Below are 23,083 nucleotides of genomic sequence, written 5' to 3'. Positions count from 1 at the left end.
CCTGTAAAGGCAGGTGCTCAAGGACAATCTTGTATAAGAGCATGCAGTTATTGTCTTCTACTGCATGTAAATGTCCTAATTCCATGAAAACCCCCATGCTTCTTGCAGTATGCATCTGGCATAGTTTTTGCTTCTATAGAAACAGTGATTGAAAAGAGGTGAAGGGAGGCTGTTGTTTTCCTTCTAGAGCTTGGCAGTAGGTGTATACTTGTGTGTTTTACATACAAATACAAAAGATTAAGTACAGGCATTTAGATATTGCAGGAGTGGAAGCTGTTAAATTCCCTAGAGAGAAGGGTATCATCTGATGAAACATAAGTGCTGTTTCAGCATAAGACAGCATCTTACATTGGCAAGATTGGCCTGGTTTTGCTTGGAAAAAGGGTGTATGTAAATTCATAAAGCTAAGTTGCTAGCTAATACCATGGCATGACATGTTTTGGCACTGCTGAAATGCCTTTGTGAACTTGTAGTATGAAATTGTACTCTGAAATACCAAGAGTTCATATACAAAATGAATGTGGAACAGCAGCAAGTCAATTGCCTGGTATGGTTAGCAAAAGGGACACCAATAAGAGGAAAAAATTCTATTCCTCTAACTTAATTTGGAAAAGCTGTGATGGATTCTGCAAGTAATTTAATTTTTTTTCCTCCCCTGTATGTTCTTAATTGTCTTTCTTTTTGCTCTGTATTGATACTGAAATTGTGGCTCCTGGCACAGTGACATCTTCTGTCCGAGCTTTTCTTTCTTCAAAGAGTCATGCTGTAAAATGTTATACTGGATGTGTTACCATTAGGAGAGGGGCTGTCATATTGCTGTTCCAGAGAAGGCTGTCTTATTTTGTTTTTTTCTTGAAGTTCCCTGTCTTTAATGAATTTTTATATAAATAATGATGATGCAGAGAAATAGAGCTAAGTGTCTTCTCACCCAGGTTACAAATAATAGCCTCTCCTCCCACCTTCTTTATTTACTCTCATACTTTTCAAGATAAGAGAAAAAAAAAGTGGGATTTGTTCTATTTTCACCTCTCCATTTTGCCTTGTAAAGTGTATGCCAGTGATAGTTGGGCCAGTTATCCTAAGAAATCATCAGTAACTTTCCGGTAGTTACATCAGTTTTCTTTTGGATTGTCGATGATATGTGGTGTACATCCTTTTTTTGCTACTGTATTTCATTTCCTTCTTCATAGCAGACTAGTATGAAAGATTCTTAGGTGAAGTAAAGGCAAGGGGAGAGAAAAGTGACACACTGAAATTTGAATGCTTGGCAGTCTCCTCTGTCTGACTTGCCAGACCTTGGTTTTTGTCCTCTGAAACTCTTCCCTGAAATCTTCATTCAAGACTCCTTGTCTGAGGACAGATGATACTTTTCTCCCTTTTTATAGCACAAAAGATTGTTTTCACTGTTTTATTGCTTGCTTTCATTATGTTTTCAATTAAATATGGGCTTCAGTAAAAGATTCCATTAAACACAATGCTGAAAAGCACTTCATACTTTTAGTTGTGTAGATACTTGGATGTTGCTAAAAGATACATACTTGTTGTCTAATGCATAATAAACAACCCCACATTGAATATGAAGCATTTTTGGTTTTCCCTTTAGAAGGAATTTTTGAGAAATTTGATACCCTTAACTAAGCAAATTATAATGCTGAGAAAGAAGACAAATACCTGCCATTGAAAAAGCCTGATAAAAATTGCACTTCCCTTGAAATATTTTTCACTTTTTAATAGTATTTCTTATACTTATGTGGATATGATCAAGTATGTAATATTTGAAAATACAAGTAGTATGCAGTTACTCATTTTGCAAGTTCTTTAGTGTATCATGAATATAAAAGTGGCATGATAAATACAAATAAGAAAATAAAACCCCCGTTTAATGCTATAGGACAGTAAAAATGTAGTGGAGAGTTTTAACAAACAGGTTTTTCATTTGAAGACTGAGGGAGCCTTTTGTTAAGCTTTTAGTTTCTTTTGTAAAAGATTTCTTTATCCCGTTTAAAATCTAGGCTTGAGCTGAGTAATAAGAAATGATGATGAAAAGGTATTTTATAATCTTAAGCCACACCTTATTTTAGAGGAAATTGATAAAAAAACCTGCTTTGGAATGATGCTGTGGCTCACATAGTGTTGAAGTGTCCAGTATAAAGTGGGGGCCAAAAATATGCGTGATATTCTCTAACATCACTTTAAATGTTCTCTAGTAACAAAAGGAAAATCTTCATGTGTATTCACAACTACATGTGCAACAACTTGTATTTCAAGATAAATGTTGGGATAGTCATCCTCAGGAGAAAGGTTTTAATAAAGAAAATGCTCTGAGAATTCAAAGACATTGTAATATATGCTATATCATAATGAAATACTGGGAAAATGAAAGGCTATGGGGAAATGTAATAATATGAAAGAAAATTAATTTATATGTGTGTATATTTGTAGCTGAGAACTACAAGAGCAGGATATAATTTAACCTTGGAGAACATTCAAAACTAATGTGTATGATGGAAGGTGGTTCCAATTGCCTCATGGTGATGGTATTTAGAGAACAACTGCAACTTTTTGGTTTCTAGATCTTTATCTTTTTAGGGTCTAAAATACCCTACAATGACACAAGGGCAGGGATATTGTTTTGCCTCACTTCTGTCACCTCATTACAGTCACCAGCTGCCAAACTGGCTTCACTTGCCTTGCTTATAGTGCTCGTTAAAGGTTTACATAACAGACCCCAAAAGGAGTGCTGATATACAGGAATAGGCAAGTTACGCTTGAATGGAATGCACTCAGATTTACTAAGCTGTTCTTTGTCAGATGGTTACCTGGCTGTATTTGTGTCTTCCTAAAGAACGAATTAGATTTTATTGGAGCATGTGATGCCTAAGTATGCAGAAGGAAAGTGCATATGAATAATAGTTAAGTAAAAAAATCTCTAGGCCTTTGGAAGGAATGTGTTCTATATGTATCCTCAACACTTGTGTAATAAAATGATGGGCATATTAAACTTTTTGAGTGTAAGTAATTAGTAATCCATTGTAATTAAAAAAATCTACATAAATTGTATACATAAGTTAAAGATTTTGTATAGGCCTCTTAGTATAGAAGACTACTTAACTTTTACAGAAATACTTAACATTGCTAAAACTAGTGAATAGACAGGTAAGGTATAAGATCACTAAATTTCTAAATTTAAAGTGTTCACAAATTCACAGTCATACCTGTGTGAACTGGTATAACTTGAAGTCGCTCATAGACTGATATAATTTGTCACACTCAGCGCTGCAATTTAGCTTCCTGATTGGCATATTGAAACAGTAATGTAATCATACAATATAAGTGTGATGGTAGTAAAAAGTAGGTCCACCTAAACATGAACTTTCTTTCAGTCTTGTTTATATTATTCTTTTTTTCTCATTGGTTTTCTTTAAATACAGAACTTCCTCAAAATTGATTTTAGTTAGGAGATATAACATTGCAGATTTCTAGTCAAACATAGACTTGGGGGATGCGAGGCCATGTGTGTATGCTTTGTTTTAAAAAACTTTGTTTTTCAGTATTTATGTGAAGCATTATTCTGGATTTAAGATAAATTTCTATCTAGGAAAGAGCAGGCAAAGCTTAATGTTTTTAGTTCTGTTTTCTTTGAGCAAGTGAGTAAGCTTGTTTAAGTTATATTCAATGCTGGTCTCATTTCAAGTGGAACAACTGATATACACAGATAAGGTTCTGAGAGACCAAATCCTCAATTGCAGCACAGTGTTTTATACCTGAGAGGGATTATCTTCCTGCGTATGTAGAGTTTGACAACTTTGTGATGGCTTCAGGTTCTCTGTCTCAACCAGTTTGTTATGCTTTGTGTCTGAACCATTTGTGCTGTTAAGACTAGGAGGAATTTGAATACTTTCAATAAGACAGAGGCTATTATAGAAAAAACATAATTTTAATTATCCAAACACCAAATCTATTTCTAAATCTACTTTATATGTTCCCTTGATGTCTCTCTAATTATATGTAATTCTCCACAGATACATGCTGCTAATGAGTCTTCAGGATCGAAATGAAAAGCTTTTCTATAAAGTGCTGGCTTCTGACATTGAAAAGTTCATGCCTATTGTTTATACTCCCACTGTGGGACTGGCTTGCCAACAATATGGTTTAGCATTCCGGAGGCCAAGGTATGTGAGTTTATACTTCAAATAAAAGTAATTTTATCTTATTTTCCTCTTGGCAGATTTCTGTAGGGGTTTTCTAACAGCTGCATATAAGCCAAAACTGCAATAATTGAGATCATTCAAGCTACAATTTTGGTCTACATTAAACAATAATTTGTGCATTTGTTATCTGCATTAAGAAGGCAAATGATTGGTTGATTTGCATTAAAACATGAATATATTTTTAATCTTATTGACTGATTATAACTATTAAACTGTATAGTATATGTACTGTATTATGCTGTATAGTATAACTATTATATTGTTTTAGAAATCTAGCTGCATAGTAGAAGACAGGAGAAGAATGGAACTTTAGTTTTAGATTTGTCTTAGAAACTTGAAAAGTATAGACTTTTGCCTGTATAAATATTTATGTTATTGGTATTTTATACATACACAAACACACACGCACATATATACATTAAAACAATATGTGTACTAACTAAGGATGCATTATATACGTATCTACTGATATCTTAAAAATTATCACAAATCATCAAAGTGCCTGTTTCACTGTTTAATGATTTCTTGCTTCATAGGTTGGTTACTGGAGTGCTTTTATTCTGCGTACAATATCTGTATTTATAGAATGATGAGGAAGTGGTATGAAGGAAGGATAGACACTTCTGTTTCACTCTGCCTCTTGAACATCAACTCACAGAGTGTGAGCTGCTGTTTGAGAACATGGTGTATATCACAGCCTTTATGTGCAAACTGGAACAACACTTCAGAGCCTTCTGCAGAATTTTCTGGCAAAGAAAGAGATAAATGAGCTGCATGTGCGTGGCTGTTAGCAGAAATAGGTTTTTTACAGTGAAGGCATTGATCAAAAGTAAGAAGCTTGCAAGATGTAAGGGAACAAATGACTGCTCACAAATTCTTCAGCAGGAGATATTTCAGAGATACTTATGGCTTCAAGGTTTTGTTTTGAATGTGAAAATCATTTTGGCCTTGTGACTGATAGAATGAGTCAGGACCATCTGGCCAGCTGCAGAAAACAAGAATTCCCACTTCTGTGCACATTAAAAAGTTCAAAAATACCTCAAGAATCCTTATTTAAACCTGTTTAATGATCTGTGGCTTTTAGGTGCCTCCCTTAGTAAGAGAAGTCATCTCCTTTTTCAACCTCAGTGTTTACCACAATGGTGAATTTACTGGCCTTCCAGGAAATGCTAAATGTGTCTGGAAATTAAGTCTTTGCTTACACTGGTCTCATTACTCCTCATTTTGGTATTCTTTGCCATATAAAATATTTCACAAGAAGCTCCTCTGCCCATGCACGTACTTTTCCCTTTCTCCCTAGATGAGTGAAACATCTGTGGAGAAAAACACCCAGTTTAATTAGAGTCATGGAATTGTTAAGTTGTCAAAAGACCTCCAAGGTCATTGAGTCCAGCTTTTGACTGAAAAACACCATGTCAACTAAACCATAGCACTAAGTGCCACGTCCAGTCATTTCTTGAGCACTTCCAGGGATGGCAACCACCATCTCCCTGGACAGCCTGTTCCAATACTTAACAACCTTTTCAGTGAAGAATTCTTCCTGATGTCCAACCTGAAACTCCCTGGCACAGCTTGAGACTATTTCCTCTTGTCCTGTCATTCACTGACTGCCAGAAGAGTCCAACCCCTGCCTGTCTACAACCTCCTTTCAGGCAGTTGTAGAGAGTGATAAAGTTACCCTGAGCCTCGTCAGGGCTAAACAACCTCAGTTCCCTCAGCCACTCCTCCCATGACTTGTGCTCCAGACCCTTCATCACCTCTTTTGCCCTTCTCTGGACATGTTCCAGCACCTTAGTGTCTCTTTTGCAGCAGGGTTGGAATTAGATGATCTTTAAGGTCCCTTACAATCCAAACCATTCTGTGGTTCTATGATCTTTGACAGACTCTTTTCTACTTAAGAAAAATACTTACAATGCAATCTTCCACTGCGCTGTTACAGAGGTATGTTTTTTTTTCCTAAGAAAAACCTTTTCTAAATTATTCCAAAACCAACTATGCAAAGCAACCAATATATTTTAGTTTGAAATTGCATACTGCATTCTAAACCATGACTGATTTAGCATTAAGCCTTGTATGCCAGTATACCTCATAAACAGTATCCTCCATGAGATGGATGGGGAAGAAAATATAAGCATCAAATTTAATATTCTGAAGGCAAAAAGGAGTAAAAGATGTAAGATTTAGTCCAGACAGTATCATCTTACAATTTTGATTGATTTTTTTCAAGAAGTTGTGAAGGAAAAAGGTATAATCTGATCATGCCTTGAAAAAAACATATTCTCATCTGTAAGAACTGTCTGTATCTGCTTTATGCTGACGCGTGTAGGTGCTGTCTTGACAGAGAAGTGATTGTTTTTCTTTCACAATGCATTTTTATTTCAGAATATTTTTAATACTGCCTCTTCCCACAGCTCAGGAGATGTTTGCTATTTCATAGTTTAATACAAATCCCGTTAGAAACAGACTCGGAGGTAAATGAGTTAAAAATTACTCTTTTGCTACAGATCATGTTTATCTCACTGCAGTTTGTAAGGCAGTGTCATATTTAGTTTACGTCTGTAAGGATGTTTTCCAATATTCAGTTATACTTCTTTACCTTGTGAAATGAGTTTGAAGCGCCTGGCTCACAAGTTATCTCTTGAGGCAAGGAACAACAAAATAAATTTAGAGTTCAAAAAGTAGGTGTCTCATGGAATCATTAAATGAGATCATCTTCTGTGACTCCCTTATGTGGTTTTAGAAGACTTTATGGGCTCACATGATGTGCTTACAGTCACAGAAGGACTCTGGCTCAGGAAAAGGTTTTCATCCTGAAGCAATAACTTGCAATTTTAGAATAAACATTTGTGGCTGACCAGCTAACCATCTGATTAAGCATCATTTCTCAAGAGAACCAGCTGCAAAGTAACTTGACTCACTGGTTTGAAGCTCATCTGTATAATTGACATTTTTTTGTAATATTCAGATTCAACTCAAGATTGCATTATTCACTTCGAATATTCAGCTTTAAATTCACCACTTTAATGAATGAGAGTATTATTGTAGAAGTAAACACGACAGATCTGATAGCAGATCTGTAACATGCACCTACCTACACCATATTGTTACATAAACATAATTTAGAAGACCAGTCTGCTGGTCTTCTTCCTAACTGTTGAGGAGGATGAGGGAAGAAATGATCCTTCAGGAAGTTGGTCAGAGAAAGAATTTGGACCTGTACAGATAGAAGCTTTACTTATGGTGGGAATATAATGGGGTTCTGCTACTATTGTAATGCTCACGCTATCATTAAAAGCATTATCTCAGAATCTCTACTAGATCACTTCTTGGTTCAGAGTTTCTATCCATCATTTAAATTCCTAACGAGAAAATTCTTCAGTTGCACAAGGCATGTATGTAGATATGACAGCTTTTGATTACTTACCAAGAAAGAATCTATTTCTGTAAATAGATTTCTGAAATACAACAGTTCTTTGATCCAACAAGAATAAATATGGGAAAGCTCAATGGAAATTTCCTCTAAGAATCCAAAATCAACTTTTTACATTGTATAGAGAACACCCAGGAGTTTAAGATTCTTGTGTAAACTCAGCATTCAGAGAAGGGAGGTATAATTGCCAAGTACTGCTATGCTGAAGACTTTGGATGTTGTTAAAATGTTAGGTGACGATTTATATATTGCCATTCCTAGAAGGAAAAACCCTTTCAATCAGAATATGATCAGAGCAAGCCCGGGTAGCTGATGCATCTACACAGGCGTGGCAGAGTTCTGTGAAATAACTTCCCAATGCAGTCACAGATTATCAGGCTGACTAGGAACCATTTTTAAAGCAGCTCTATTGGGTCTGATGCAGTCTCTTAAAAGGCAAAGTATATCAGCTTTGAAATTGTTTACCAGATTTCCTCCTCGCTGAAGTGTGTAGTCACTCAGCACATACAAATTTGAGACATAGCCCTTTCCTTACATTTCTCAAAAAGAATGTATTTATTTACATTTATTTTATGTATTTACATTTACAATGATTCAGATGCATGGTATTGAATGCAAATGTTGATGATTTTTCCTCCCCTAGAAAAGCATATATATATATACATATGTCTATTTAGGGACTTTACTAATCTAATTGTTGCTATACATAATTATCGTAGTATCTTCATTTTGTTAGGAGTGATTATTGTGCAACATAAAATTATATTAAAAGATGTAACACAGCACTAGATTCAGTTATTTTTCCTAGTATTTTCTTCTCTGAAAACTGTAGAATTTTAAACTGTAAGTGGAAAAAAGGAAATGTGCAGGCTTTTTAATCTATCTCTTGTAACGTCTTGACTGTTAGGACAGCATATGAAATCAAAATGTTTTGCAGTAAAGCCGTAACAGCAAAATGCTTCTTTGAAAATAAACTGTTGGAATTCTGTTCTGCAGAAGGACCTGGTTTGAGTGGCAAGTTACTTTGTAGCATTTCAACAGAGAACTAGTATAGCTGTAGCATTTTTTCTAATTTTAGACAACCTTTCTCTTAATGGCTTCTAAAGCCTCATGTTGATGCCAGTTGCAACCTCTCTCCAAGTAATTTTGGAATACATGTTGGTCATTTTTCACTTTTGTCTTTTGTGAAGATGACAACTGTTGACATAGTCCAGGCAACTTTTTTTCTCTTTCCTTTTTTTTCCTCCCTGTTTGTAGCCTTGCCACTTAGTTCATGGCATCCAGTAATTTTACTTTCTGGCATGATTCTGATCTGCTTTTACTTTCATCAAGCTAAAACTTCGCTTAGCATTCTGTTGCTTCTGTAGCTTGAAGGTAAGTCTAACAGAATCTTCCCATCAAAATATTTGCTCTGCTCTGAAAAGCTGGAAAAGGAGAATTAGCAGAGTGTTGAACTCCTCTTTTCTCCTGGACTGTCTTGTAGACTGGATTGTGCCCAGCGTATATTTAACTTGGTCTATCAGCAGACAGTAATGGTGCTGCAGGGAAAGATGCTTTGTAAATATTAAGCCAGTTTCTCACTTAAGAAGTTACTGAAGGAAAAAAGTTATGTCTTGATTTTTGAAAACATTATGATATTCCTTCAGTTTATATGCATGTAGTCATCCGGTCTCTCTGGAACTGTTAAATTCATGGCTTTTCATGATATTTTGGCAATAGGTTTCATGATTTAGGTACAGTGTGATTTTTTTATCTTTTTATTAAACTTTCACTTCAGAGTAAAATCATGAATGATTAGCCTGTACCAAACTGAGAGTAGGTAGTCCTGACCTAGCATTATGAAATATAACATCCTCCATGTTTTTTGTATGTACTTGGTGCTTGCATGTAGGTATAACCTACAGTACTTGGAGGTGGTGGTCTTTACAGAAGTAGCACTTGGAGTTGTTTCTTCCATTTAGTTTTGTCTGAGTTGGAGCTTTATCTATTATTAGCCTCTTCCTGTTCTCATAAACTTCATACATTATTTCTTTTGCAGGTAATATTTCAGGGATTTTTGATCATGGTCATAAAAGCTTTATCCTAAAGCACATCACAAGCATGGAATTTCTGGCTTTCAGACCTAAGTTTGTAGGTGCATTGCTCTGTTTTTTCTGGATGGAGTACATCTTGGCTGTGAGCAGGAGGAAATGAGGCTATCCCTTCTCAAAACATAACTCTCAAAATGTTTGGCAGCAGTCAATGTTTGGTCATTCTTAACACAGTCTTCTAAGGAACATGGCTAGCAAGACTCAGTGCTCTTCTGCAGACATCCTTGGTGGTTTCTGAGCAAGAGGGCCAAAATTAAAATACTGGCCATGCCTTTCTGTTCCCTTGTTCACTTCCTTCACAGAGTCCTGGATGTTTCCAGGGCATCCCTGTCCTCATTTGGCTTGTACTGTTATTTTAAAATTATTTCTACTATCTATTGTGTGAGATAAGAACTGAATGTTCTCCCTTCTCCACAAATTGGGGGGACTCAAATTCTCAAATTTTCAAGGGCATCTGCACTTTGAGCTAATGGGAACTTACTTCTGTGGATTTTGGCATGTGATTATCTTCCTCATTTCATTATATCCTACTGAGACAGTCTTCTGAAACAAAGAAGTTTCATACAGATGCTTTTCACTAAATGGGAAAGAGTTTGTGTGACAGTTAGTAATGCAGTATTTATTAGAACCTTCTTGTTTCCTTTGCTGAAACAGTCATCTTGTGGATCTACGTGCAGAACACTGGACAAAAAGTACATGATTGCAAGTGAAATGTCTTTACTCTGACTAATCTTTTCTTTCTAGTGCCAATACCACAAAAAAGGTAGGCTATAACCTTTGCAACAAATAAACTATGTATCTGCATTTTACAATAAAGGTATTATTTTGGCATGTTACAGTTTCATTTCAGCAACTACAACTTGTATCAATATATAAACATGTTACTCTTCAATGTCTTTCTATTTTCCTGAAGTTTTAGGGAGATTTTGACTCTATGCCAGCCTGCAACACTGCCTTCTGGTTAAAAGCTCCCCAATTTCCCAAAGCAGTATATTCCTTAATGAAATGTATTTTAAGGGCAGAGATTTTATTTAGATTTCACACCTTTACTTGGCCAAAGATTCCACTGGCAACACTAAGGTATCACGTCATACAGTACAGGAGAGGTCTATTTATTAGCTCTAACTCTATACAAGCAATATTTATCTACTAAAATTTTCCCCTTGTGAAACAGCCACTGTAAACCTGATAGATTTTGAGGTTCCTAATTGTCAACATCATTTGACTTCCAAAACAAACCTTAAGGGTCACCTCCTTTCAATAAGAGAACTTTAACTTTCCTTAGTTCAATACCTTTTCAAGGACAGCCTATCAAATCCCATGCAGTGTCTGCAAATGACATTACTCCATCCTTCCTTTTGTACAGAATGATAGGTACAGTTGCCTCCCTTTTGCCTTGAGTGGCTCTGGGGCAGCCCTGAAGTTGTAGCTTGCTCTTGACAGTAGTTTGCGTATTGTATCCATCTCCATGGACTGGAATTCTGCACCATTCTAGTGCTCATTTAGGACAACCCAGACAGTAACAGCTTGTGCCACGTGAACAAAGACAACTGCAACAGAAAACAAACACCTTGCAACTCATTGCTTGGGAAGTACTAAGAAAAATGTGTGGGTATCTTTCTCCCTTCCTAGGGCTATGCTGTGGAAGGGAAAGAGCTTGCTTCCAGATATCAGTTGGATAAAAAATAAATGGTGTTGCTGCATGTGTTTACAATTAGGTATCACTAGCAGTAGGGATTTTTGCATTGGTAACATGAGCTTGTAGCAGAGAACTGTTATAGTTGACTGATAAACATCTAGTGCAGGGTTTTGTTTTGTTTTAATATTAAGACCTTCTTAGAGATAGAGGAACCCTAAGGTGTCCTATGCAAAGAGTCCACGTCCCCAATAATTCCCAATGTTATCATCTGACACTGCAAAACAAGGTACCGGTAGTATTCAGATGAGATGCCAGTGATTTAGAAGCATTACACTGCTTTATTAGCTCATTCTGTATATATCCCAGCCCATGTTCAGAGGATGTTTTCCTTTAGGGGTGTGCTTACACTGGAGTTTCTCCAGCTCCCATTTTCTGTACATTTGTTGCACGTCCTTTGGCACCGCCCAAATCCCCTGCTTACACATTCAGCAGCTTCTCTGTTTGAAATATTCTTGTTACTCAGTCCAACATTGTCTCATTGTTGCATTTCCAATACAAGATATTTAGTAGCTTTAAAAAAAACCCCTACCTTTATTCCTGTGACTGTATTTGGTAAAGTCCGAAAGAGGAAGAAAAAACCCTAATAAAATCACTGCAACTTTGCAGTAGCTTGACTATTCTAACATCATAGTTTCCTGTCTCTATCTACAAGCTTTCTAAATAGATAGTCAAGTCTTAAAATGAAAAATCTAAAGTGAAGACAAGGCAGAAATATTTTCAGCCTTTAAGAGCATAACAAATGGGATGATTGTGTGTTGTAATGTATCTTGTGTTTCTCTTTATTTATGGCTAGATATTTTTGGTCCTGGAGCTTTTTACATACTACATTTGGGAGTGCCATATGCATAGGAGTCTTCTGAAAAAGACAAGAAAAAAATGTTTTGGGATAGAAGTGGACCCTTTTATTTCTTGCAAGGCACTTCTGTTCTTTTTTAGCGAAGTTTTGCAGCTGCATAAAATTGTTTTCTTATGGGCACAGCTGAATGAAAAGTGTCATCGGTGTTACTTATAATAAACTTAAAATGAAAAAGATTAGGACATAATAGCATTACGAATCTATTGTAGAGTAGAAGTAACATCATGTAATTTGCAGCTGGGTAGAGAAAGGTTTGTGAGGCATCTGACATCTTTGAATTAAGTGATGGTACTGTCAGTTCTGCCTTTTGGCTAATGAGTATTAGGTGATTAAACCACGTGTAGGAAATCCGCTATCTTTTGGAAAATGGTGGGTAAGGGTCTGCTAGGAGCATAGATCAAATAGATGGTTGTGCATAAACCAAACTAAACAAGTTGTTCTTGTAAGGAAAGCAAGGACTTCCAGCTGAAGGCAGTTAGTGATATGGAAGGCTTAAATCAGCTGACAGAAATAAGGGAAACATTTACTGAGAAATATAAAAAAGAAAAGCAAACTTCAGTTTGTACTGAATGAGAACCCATGCTTTTGGCAAAAAAATGGTCAAAAGCCAGTTCTCATTTTTGCTTCTTAATTTCCAAAGTGACTGCTTTTAACACAAATTTTTCTTCAGTCTTAAGGAAAAGGAGTTTAGGGGCTCTCACAACTTCATTTTAGTACTCTAGTATACTGAAATTAACTATTGTTTTCGGCATTCTGGTGGAATTTTCCACGTAAAGGAAAAGCTTCCTATTCCTGAGATGAAGCTGTAATGTAGCTTACAGAGACACAGCAGCACATTTCCATTTCAAAAGTTCACAATATTATGACAACTTTGTTGTATCAGAGGGTATTTTTGGTTGCTTTTAACTTTTCTCTTTGTGTTCTTTAGATTTATTCTAAGCACATATGAATGTACATGTTTGCTGCACTGTGTGTTGAGGGTCAGGTTATTCATACAGCCAGTTTTAGGCAACAGTATGTCTGAGAGTTTCCCTTGGTCATCCAAAAGGAGCTTCTTAAATATGGCTTGTAGATATTTATCTCTGGCAATGAAAGCATGGAACGTGGTTTGTTTTCTGTTCAATTAATCATGTGTTATTTTTTCATGAATAAATAGTATATGAACATGAGTGTATGTCATTCTCAAGAAAATAGTGTATTGAAAAAGATTGCCATTTTGCCTTATTCTGCAAGCAGTGTGCCTATTTCTGCTTTTACTTTGCCATTTAACGTAGAATGTAGCTATGCTCCAGTTCATGCATTGAAACTGAATTCTTCTTCAGGGTGGTTGTAATGTCAGTCATTTGATGAATGGTTTGTTCATTCAGTCTTACAGTGAAACAAATGCCATCTTTGAAAGAACACATAAAATATGGCATGTAGGCTTCCAAAGGCAATGTCCTCAGAAAAGCTTGTGTGCATTCTGACACTGGACTCAAGCCTTTGATTCCCTTGGAGAGGCTGGAAGCTCCCCAGTGACGTTTCAGAAACACTTCTGTTGTGACTGCTAGATGATGCTATTTGAGTACTCCATCACCCCATAGGACTGGCTCTGACTCCTCGCTAGGTCCATTCCCATACTGTCCTTTGTTTCCTGTACGTGTGTAGTGAAGACCAGCAATATTAGATTGTGTTATCTGGGATCGTTGCATGCCATGTTTTTTCCCAAAATGTTGATCCCGACTTCATGAAATGAAAGTCTTTACATGGGATCATGACTTAATTTTTAAAAGGAGGAATAGTATAAGGCTATTTGCCTCTGATGGATGAGGTAAATTTTTAGCACATTGGCCAGATATATTGAAGATGTTTAATGCCCAAAATGTTTCCTTGGGGTTCCATCTATTATAATTATTTTCTCAAATTTTATGATAAATGTTTCTAGTAATTTTTGAATCAGAAAATCATTATTTTTCCTTAAATATATTCAATTCCTGTGATTAAAACCACTTTGTATAGGTAATATAGGTATGTCCTGGGTTTTTCTGAAAAAAATATTAATACTTCTTCTGTGAGTGAATTTCAGAAAACAACCTGGTGTATTGGAACTTTGTTAACATCAGATTACATAAATCTTAAGAATAATCATGCTGCTTCTCAGTTTCTCTGTCTGAGATAGAGTTGGACCTGCAGGTGTTTCTCCCTTGTTAAAAGTTGTTATTGAACACAGTACTAAAAATTTGGTCCGTCTCATACATTCATTCATGCTGTAAGTTTAACAGGAAGTAAATACAGAAATAGTGCTGCTCATCAGGTTGTTTGCATTTTTTAAAATGTGCAAATGGTAAAGGGAGATTTGTACTTTTACAGAGTGTTCATTTTCAGCAGTTAAGAGTCAGCTCTACAAATGGAAGATAGTGTCTCATTTCAGAAGTGACTTTCTTTGAAGCTGGGTAGGACATGCCATAGGAAGAAGCATTTTTTAGTAAGTCTTCACTTTTGTCCTGGTTGTTAGTTGCTGAGAGCAAATTGTGGTGATTTAAAGGTCAGTTAACGAATTAAAGGATGTTATTGTCTAAATAAGGGAAATTTTCCATGTTCCAATGAGCCAAGCCATCGCAAGTTGTTGAAATAAATAGAAGGACAATGATCTCACTTGTTTAAGTATTTCACATTTAAGTAGCATTTAAAAGTTGGGGTTTTTAGAAAAGCATCACTAGCATTGCAAGATTCCTAGTAGATAACGTGGTTGATGTTTTTTGTTGATGGTTTTCTACGCAGTTAACATTAGCATAAAATAATACAAACATGATAGCTATTGAAACAGAGTAGTAGGTTATTTTTTGTCTTAAAAATGAATGGGTCTGGCTCTGGTAAACTGTTCTCTCATTCACAGTCTTCAAATACTTCTATTTGTGCCCATTAGAGTGTAAGTAATTAAGTTATTTATTGAGTAACTGTCAGAGGAATTTAAGTAGCTTCTGGAGCAAAAGAGCTCTGATGCTTAAACCATAGTATTTTGCAGAGTCTACCTTTTCCTTTGCAAACAAACACATCCCATTGAATAGCTGCTCTGTGGTTAAGGAACCAAAAGCTGATTGTCTAGATTAGTGATGCTTTAGGAATATAGTAAAATCAATAAATTCATGTTTTAAGAAGTGACTATAAAAACATTATTTGATTTAGTCTTTTTCTGTATGAAGAGGATGCATCATTACTTTGGACATTCAGACCACAAAAGTAAGACCTCTGTGCAAGTAGAGGAGGTGAGGCAGTAAATGACAAACATTGTTAGGTATCTAGAGTATAGTTAGATATTAGTAAAGAGTATTTTATATGAGTAATGCAAAACATCTGCAATGACGAAGTCCATGATGTTTTTACTATGAAGTATTTTTAATATAGTTTGAGGTGAACATGATGGTTTCCAAAATTAACTAGAGATTTTTTGATTATTAGTGAAGTGTCAAGCTATAATTATTCTTGGTACCATGTAAAATTGGTTTTAAAGTTTTCCAGTATAAGGCTTGTAATGCTGTTACTCTGATTATTTTTACCATGTAATTTTTTTGGGGTTGAATGAGAGCAGTTGAGGAATTACTTCATTGGGTTGCTTTTTACTGTACCAAAGCCTTGATTTCTTTGTCCACTACTGGAGCCTATCTGATGGACATTTTACGGAGTAAAAGCAAAATGTTTCAAGAAAAAAAGTTACTTTTTGCAAAAATCTGTGTACGCTCAATCTCTCATAATGTAGAGATTACATGCTTTGGTAGCAAGAATCTCAAGGGGCTGAAAAAGTCCAGACCTTTTGGAGAAAAGTAGTAAGACAGGACTGATGCAGGTTTTTTCCTCTGTTCCTTTGTCATTTGCCTTCAGTCTATACTGCTATGGGCAGCTTGTAATTATTTTTTCACTGTCAGCTGCTCTGTTGTGTTACAATTTAGAAAATGTATGCAAGCTCTGGAGCCTGTTTCAGGTGCAGAAGGGCAGATGAGGCAATGTCTCTGTGACCTGGCCCCTGCCCACAGGTCTATCAGGACTGTTACAGCAAGTTACATAACTCACTATGTTGCAAATTGTGGAATAGCAGCCCCTGGTTCCCTGCTTCCCTAATTCCACATGAGGTCGAAGAGGGAATGTACTGAGACCTGAAATCAGTTTTCTGAGTAAACCCAAGATGTGGGCAGAAGCAGTTTTATGTGGAAGTTCCTGGAACCTGTGGGGTTGTTTGAACCAGCTCTTCTGAGTGCCACCTGGATGAGTATCTTTGAAGTACACAGTGCCCATTGTCATTTGTCAAAAAACAAGGCAGAGCCATGGACTCTAGCTGAAGATCTTGGGCAGGCTTGAGTGTAGTGTGGATACTGGATTCACTTCTGGAATCATCCAGAGCACTGCAACTTGCTGGGGCTTGCATCAGAAAAATTATAATCTTAAGTAGCTATCTACCCCAGTTGTATTTTTAATTTTTTTATAATTATAATTTATTTTTAAATAATGTTTTAACATTTGTACTAAAATATTTTCCCAGCATCTGAATCTTTGTGCCACTAGAGTTATGTACCTTTTTTTTCCCAAACCTTATCCTTTCTTTTATGAAACCTCATTCCCCTGAGGTCATATTTTCAAATGCCAGGCTTACAGCTGCTCTTCTTCAGGTTAACTTTATCATTTTCCTGTTCTAAAGGCTAATTCACATTGGATACTGTACAGTTCTGTAAGTGGTCCAAATGTACTTCTCTCTTCTCTGTAGATGTTATTTTTAACTGTAATGACTATTGGAGCACGACACTCACTAACAGGGATTGATGAGCAGCTTTGATGGACTTGGGCATGTGAAAGAAGGCTACAGAGGCTGCCAACACTGGATAAAGACTGTCACGAAACAGTGTTTATCAGAAGAGATTCTGGAAATAAAACTAAATGCTGGTTTTAAAATGGTTTGCTCCTGTAGCTGAAGATAGACAGTTCAGATGCCTTGACATAAGCATTTCCCATTTGCAGGGATTATGAAGACTGTGTTTTTCTGTATTTTAATCAGTTCCCTATACTCTTATGCCAAATTGGGCATTTAAGTCACTATAAAAATATATGAGGCTTTCATTATTGTTTTATGTATAGCAAAGTGGAGTTGGCATGTTAGCTTCTGTCTTTCAGAGTGTTTGATGTCTTCTACAAAATAAATTTTGTAATCAGTAGTCATTTGCAAGACCAAATGCTCAGCATGAAATAACATATAATATTTATAAACTTATATGTCTTTTCAGGATTAGCATCTTACCCTCATTGTCATTTATACGCTGCTAGAATTTACTTTTTTTATGAACTACATGTTGCTCATGTATAGCCCCACACTTTCAGAGGTTTTAGCGGTACCTACTGTTCTCTTAATGCTCCTGTCCTATTTTTGTTTTTGATTTAGTCTTTATATTGCTTCTTGCAAATTTTTCTGTTTAACTATGATTTGAGTGTGCCACATCTAGAAAATGTAAAGCCCAGGTTTCTTTAACACTGATGAATTCAGGCTGACAGTCAGTAGCAGCTGCTATTTCAGCTGCTATCAACTATTTTATATATTGAAAAACATACCTGTGTATTGCAAAGTAATGAAATTCATCCCTGTACAAAGGGAAAGGTGAAGAAAATAAACAAAGCTGACAACAGCTGCATTTCTTAAATCAGCCCATCTCTTGTATTTATTAGGCCTCAGTGGTCTTGCAATGCAAAGGAACCTGCTATGGTAAGATGTAATGAAAACTTTGAGGATGTTTATATGAAGAAATGAGACCACATTAAACAGTCACAATTGGAAATGTGGTGAAAAAAGATCAGAATGTTCTTTGGGGAGGATATAGGTACTCTTAGTTCCTAGTACAAAGTTTGTATTGTATCGCTTTTTATGATTTTAAAAATAGGAGGGAATTTCAACGGGGACCAGGGAAGTAGTTTGCCTCTTTCTTGCCAAGTGCAGAAGTTTGGAAGATTCTAGGCTCAGAAATAAACTTTGTCTTGCCCCTGAGATTTTTAAAATTTTTTTTTGTTATTATTATTAAGCTTGTTGGTTTAGGCTGCCTGGGGAAGTGAAGTCACCTCTACTGTAACTCTATGTACAGTTCATAATTCAAATAACAGTCTTGAATATGTAGGGTTGTGAGAAAAGTCTGAACTTCTTTTCATTAAACATGTTTGGCATTTTCAGAGACATGTTAAGATTGCCTCCTGTTGTTATAAGAAGAGGAAAGAAAGGATTATTGTGTTACAATGACACATTTTCCTAAACTGTTCTTTAATAGAAAATAGACAAATACATGGCTGGTAGATCATTGCTTCCTCGAAGCATAATAAACAAATGCTCCATTTAATTCTGTTGACTTTGTTCTCATAGATGGGAATTTTAATAAAACAGACCCAAATCATGTGCTGTAGAATGACCTCCACATAACTGGTAAAATTTGCTACATGTAGTGAGCTCAGTGACCCAAAATAGATCCACTCTTTGTTGAGTGGATCTTGACGTCTTCATGTGGGCTCCCCCCTTACTCTTCAGTCTTTCAGCTGGTGTGATGAGAAGAAAGGAGGCATAGTTACTTCTTTGCCTAATTATTCCTCTGCTGTAGTTTCATACATTTTCTGGCTAGCTGAAGTGGGTGTCACTAGCAATGCTTACTTTGCCTGGGCTGGTATCAGCCAGTGCTGAGCTGAGGGTTCACTGGGGCAAACTGGTTCTAGATGAAGACTTCTGCATATGTGCACAGGCAAGTTCTGTCATATGTGTTTAGGCAAGACAATCTGTACTGCACCGTGTTCAAAATGAACACATTAATTGTAAGACTGATCTAAGGCTGCAAGCTTCAGAACAGTTTTAACTTGCAGTTCTGGTGATTGGCCTTCTTGCCTTGCAAGAAAAGATAGTATGTATAACCGAGATACCAAAAAATAGAAAGGACCACACTGTGCTCTAAAAACTACAGTTGCTTTTCCAGTGAGCTTGCCAACCTGGACTGCTCTGAAAGTGTGTGCAAGAGAACTTAATCTTGCTTCCCCATGAGTTGCTTTTCTTAGAAATGTGAGTATGTGCACGCTGAAAAACAAGCAGCATATTCTTCCCCATAATATTTTCCCTGTGTCTTGTTTCTTTCTCCATGTGATTATGTGTATTACTTGTCCATCTGCTTTAGCAGCCCCATCCTGAAGTGCTTTGTCAGACGGATGTACATCCTGCAGGCCATCTCTTCCTCGTCCAGCAGAGCAGGGTGTGCATCACTGGCATGACAGTGCTTATTTTTATCATTAACATTTTACTGAAATGGATAATTCAGTCATATTTCCAGATTGAAATCCATTTAGAACTGAATACAGTTTAAATCATTGACCTTGCCTCATGCTTCATTCTTCTTGTAGCTGTGCTATGACAGCCCCAAAATAACTATAATGTCTGCTAGGTAGCCAGATTGCTGGCTACCTTTTCAGCTTCTCAGCCCTATCCCACTTAAACTCATGCCATTGGTACTTTCCCTGGCTATAGCATGACCTCATAGAAAAGAAAAAAAAAAAAACCCATGTAGTGCTCCCTTTTGATGGCTATCTGCGGGTAGAATTGCCAGTGAATTCAGTCCCAGTAGTACTGGCTGAGTATTCTTGTGTCTGACACCTTTGCAAGTCAGGGTTCCTCTTACCAACCTGGTGTACCTACTTGCAGAGAGTACCTTACAGAAGAAAAGTGTTTAGTTAAAGAAATGAAAGATAATGAAAAGAGATCCAGATAAAAGAATTTAAAAAATCTTCTCTCTTATTCTGTTCCCTTAAATTTAAGAGCATCTTCTTGGTCAGGCCAGTGTATCCAAAAATGTCTTACTAAACTACCGAGATAATGGAGGAAAAGGGAAAAAGAGAGGAGTGAAATGCTTTTGACATCACTATTTACATTTCAGCTTCTATTTTCCTTTGTAGCTTGAATCTGATCCTGCTTGAACAGATTTCTGAAATACGCTCTCAATACATATTCAAATGTCTTTACAAATGTTCTAACAAAATTCCTTCTGGAGCAGCCACCCTGCCTTTATTTTCCTCTGCTGGGGAATTTATTCCATGGTGACCTCTCTCCCTAGCTTGCAAGGAAGAGGGCATTTAGGCACACTGGGCTGGGCTCTGACTCTTTAGAAAATCAATACAAAATCTTGCTTCATTTAACACAAATCTATTAAGTTGGTGTTAATTGGAGAATGGAGACAAGGAGAGGAGTGATCCCACAAGATCGCTTTCTTCCAGCACTCTGTGCTTGCTTTCACACACTCATCTGTCACAGCTGTCTCTTGAGGCTAGCAATTTTGATAAGATGTGTTTTATGATTTAACAGTTTACAGGCTGTTTTATGAAATGATGCACGGTACAATATATCAGAAAGGAAGCATCATGTATTTTTCTTTGCTGTTTTATGGATTTCATTGTTAAGGAACATCTTTTTTAGGTAGCTGGCTCATAAATAGATATGCTTGTGTGCAGTAAATACCAGGACTTTTCCAAAGTGTGGTAAAATTAACCCTCCTGTCCCTGAAGACCTGTTACCTCCACAGGGATGGAGAAATTAATTTGCTGACGGATGTTAGTTATTAAGAAACAACTGAGATACATTAATATGCAGCCTGGTCTGTTAGTTCTGTGCATGGGAAGTGGACACAAAAGGAGAATGAATTAGAAATGCCATTATGAGAGAATTTCTGGTTTTAGGGGAAAATGTGTAAAATGAAATACTTTTGTTAATCACAGTTTGGTTTACATTGCTTTTTGTCCTAAATAATAAAGAATTTCAGTTGCATATTTTTGACATCAAAGAGGGAAAGAAGACACTTAAATATTAAATACAAAATTCAATATAAAAATATGTCACATGATAATTTATATAAAAACATATCATCTAATGTGTTTGAAATATTTAAACATATGAGATTAAATATAATATTTGAACTAATTTTGCTGTCTTTATTAGTATACATTTAACGCTGCAGGAGATTTTTTTGCTTGACTTGGTATATATGCAGTCAAATCTGATAAGGATTTTCCTGATTTATTAGTTTTATTTAGACCTATAAGACCCACTTGTATGAATATGAGGTCATATTCTGGTAGACTTAGATTTCAGATATTTTTTCAATAATTTTTTCTAAGTTTAGCTTTAAATTTTTAAAATAGGCAACAGGAAATGCTTTAGAATAATTCTAGAAGATGATGCCTTATACTTAGTAATGCAAAATGTAATTACAAGAAGGCATTTTTGGCATGGGCATTTTAATTGATGTTTCCTTTGTGCATTTTGAGAGATTGCATTTAAGTGCATTCATGGGTTTTGAGAGATGGCATTTTTGTGCTAGCTCACATGAAAAAAGTAGATAAGAAATGGAATTAAACGAACTCTAAATGGACACAAAATGGCAGTCTAATGAAATAGGGAGACTTTTCCAAGCATATGCACTGTGAGCAGCAGCACTGAATGCTCCTGATTTATTTTATGTAATGATAATATCTGGTTTATTTCAGGTTTTGTTCATAGCTTAAAGCTTTGGCCTATTCTTGTCTGTAAATGTTAGGACTGCTGGGGCAGTAGTGACCGCTGTCATGAGAGGAACTCATTTTGTGATCAGGGACAACTAATGAACACACTTGAACAGATCAAGTGCTGAGTGAGTTGGTTTCAGAAAGAGCTCTTATAGGTTCTCTCTGCTCAGTAAATCTTTGCTGAGTTACTCTGACTTCTAAATACAGATGATTAGTTTACTTATTCATACAAAATTAAGCTCTTATAATTGAACTGAATTTATGTATGTTGGGAACACATTTGCATAGATTTAATGTATGATTTGATTAGGTAATACTTTATTTATATTACATTGATTTATAATTATTTCATTACCTGTTTATATGATAAGTATATTTTTATTTGCAGAGGTCTTTTTATTTCTATCCATGACCGGGGTCACATTGCTACAATGCTTAAATCCTGGCCAGAAAATATCATCAAGGTAAGTACAGTTTTAATTGCATAACAAAGCTGATACTGTTTTGTACCCAAGATGAATTAATTAAGATATTTTTATAAGCCTTGTATTAGTTTAGATTTTGGTGATTTCTTAATTCATTTTTTCAATAGAACGAATGCTGTTACAGCCAAAATTTGAGGCATTTAAACACTTAGTTTTTTAGCTGTAGGTGTCCTTTGCTGATTAATTGGTCAATTACATTGAATATTATGTTAAAAAAAAAAAACCAAATGCTTTTTCTGCATTTCAGGAAATTAAAGAATGGTTGAGGTAGGAAGGCATTCATCTAGGCCATCCTCCTGCTCAAACGAGGTCAGCCAGTACAGTTTACTCAGGGCTATGTCCAGCCTTTGAGTTTTGAGTATCACCAAGGGTAGAGACCCGACGTGATCTCTTGGCAACCCCATTCTGGAGTTTGAGTTAATAGTTCTCCAGTTACAGTGCTTCATAATCTCTCTTAAAAAAAATCTTAAATTTCCAGCAAAAATGGCTCACTACAGAGTATGACAAGAAAATTATTTTGTTGTCAGCTCTTTGCCATACTGAGCACTTCTCTCCTTTATTATGAAAAGTCTTTCTTATTAGCATAGACAGTTTTTGGGGTTTACTAAGTTATTATATTTCTGTCAATGAGAGCACATGCTTCCTGATATGTATAAGTATGATGGAGTGTGTTATTTACTCAAGAGAGGAAGACATACGTCTTTGAAAGGTAAGAATCAGGTGGTTGTAGACAGCCCTGACAAAGGCCAAGTAGGAGTGACTGGTTCTAGTTCTGCTG

At 36.1% G+C, this 23,083-nt stretch overlaps 1 protein-coding gene across 2 annotated transcripts in view; it reads left to right on the top strand.

Annotated features, from left to right (window-relative positions):
* The window catches only part of ME1 (malic enzyme 1), a 153,891-nt gene that overhangs the window by 41,973 nt on the left and 88,835 nt on the right, over positions 1-23,083 (top strand). For both annotated transcript variants that reach the window (XM_068183962.1, XM_068183964.1), the window contains exons 3-4: positions 4,023-4,172; positions 22,209-22,284. In XM_068183962.1, coding sequence (XP_068040063.1) covers positions 4,023-4,172; positions 22,209-22,284 — 226 coding nt within the window. The remainder of the gene's footprint in view (positions 1-4,022; positions 4,173-22,208; positions 22,285-23,083) is intronic.

This window comes from Anomalospiza imberbis, chromosome 3 (genome assembly GCF_031753505.1).
Source record: "Anomalospiza imberbis isolate Cuckoo-Finch-1a 21T00152 chromosome 3, ASM3175350v1, whole genome shotgun sequence".
In the NCBI taxonomy this organism is placed as follows: domain Eukaryota; kingdom Metazoa; phylum Chordata; class Aves; order Passeriformes; family Viduidae; genus Anomalospiza; species Anomalospiza imberbis.
This window is presented reverse-complemented; position numbering and strand designations above follow the sequence as displayed.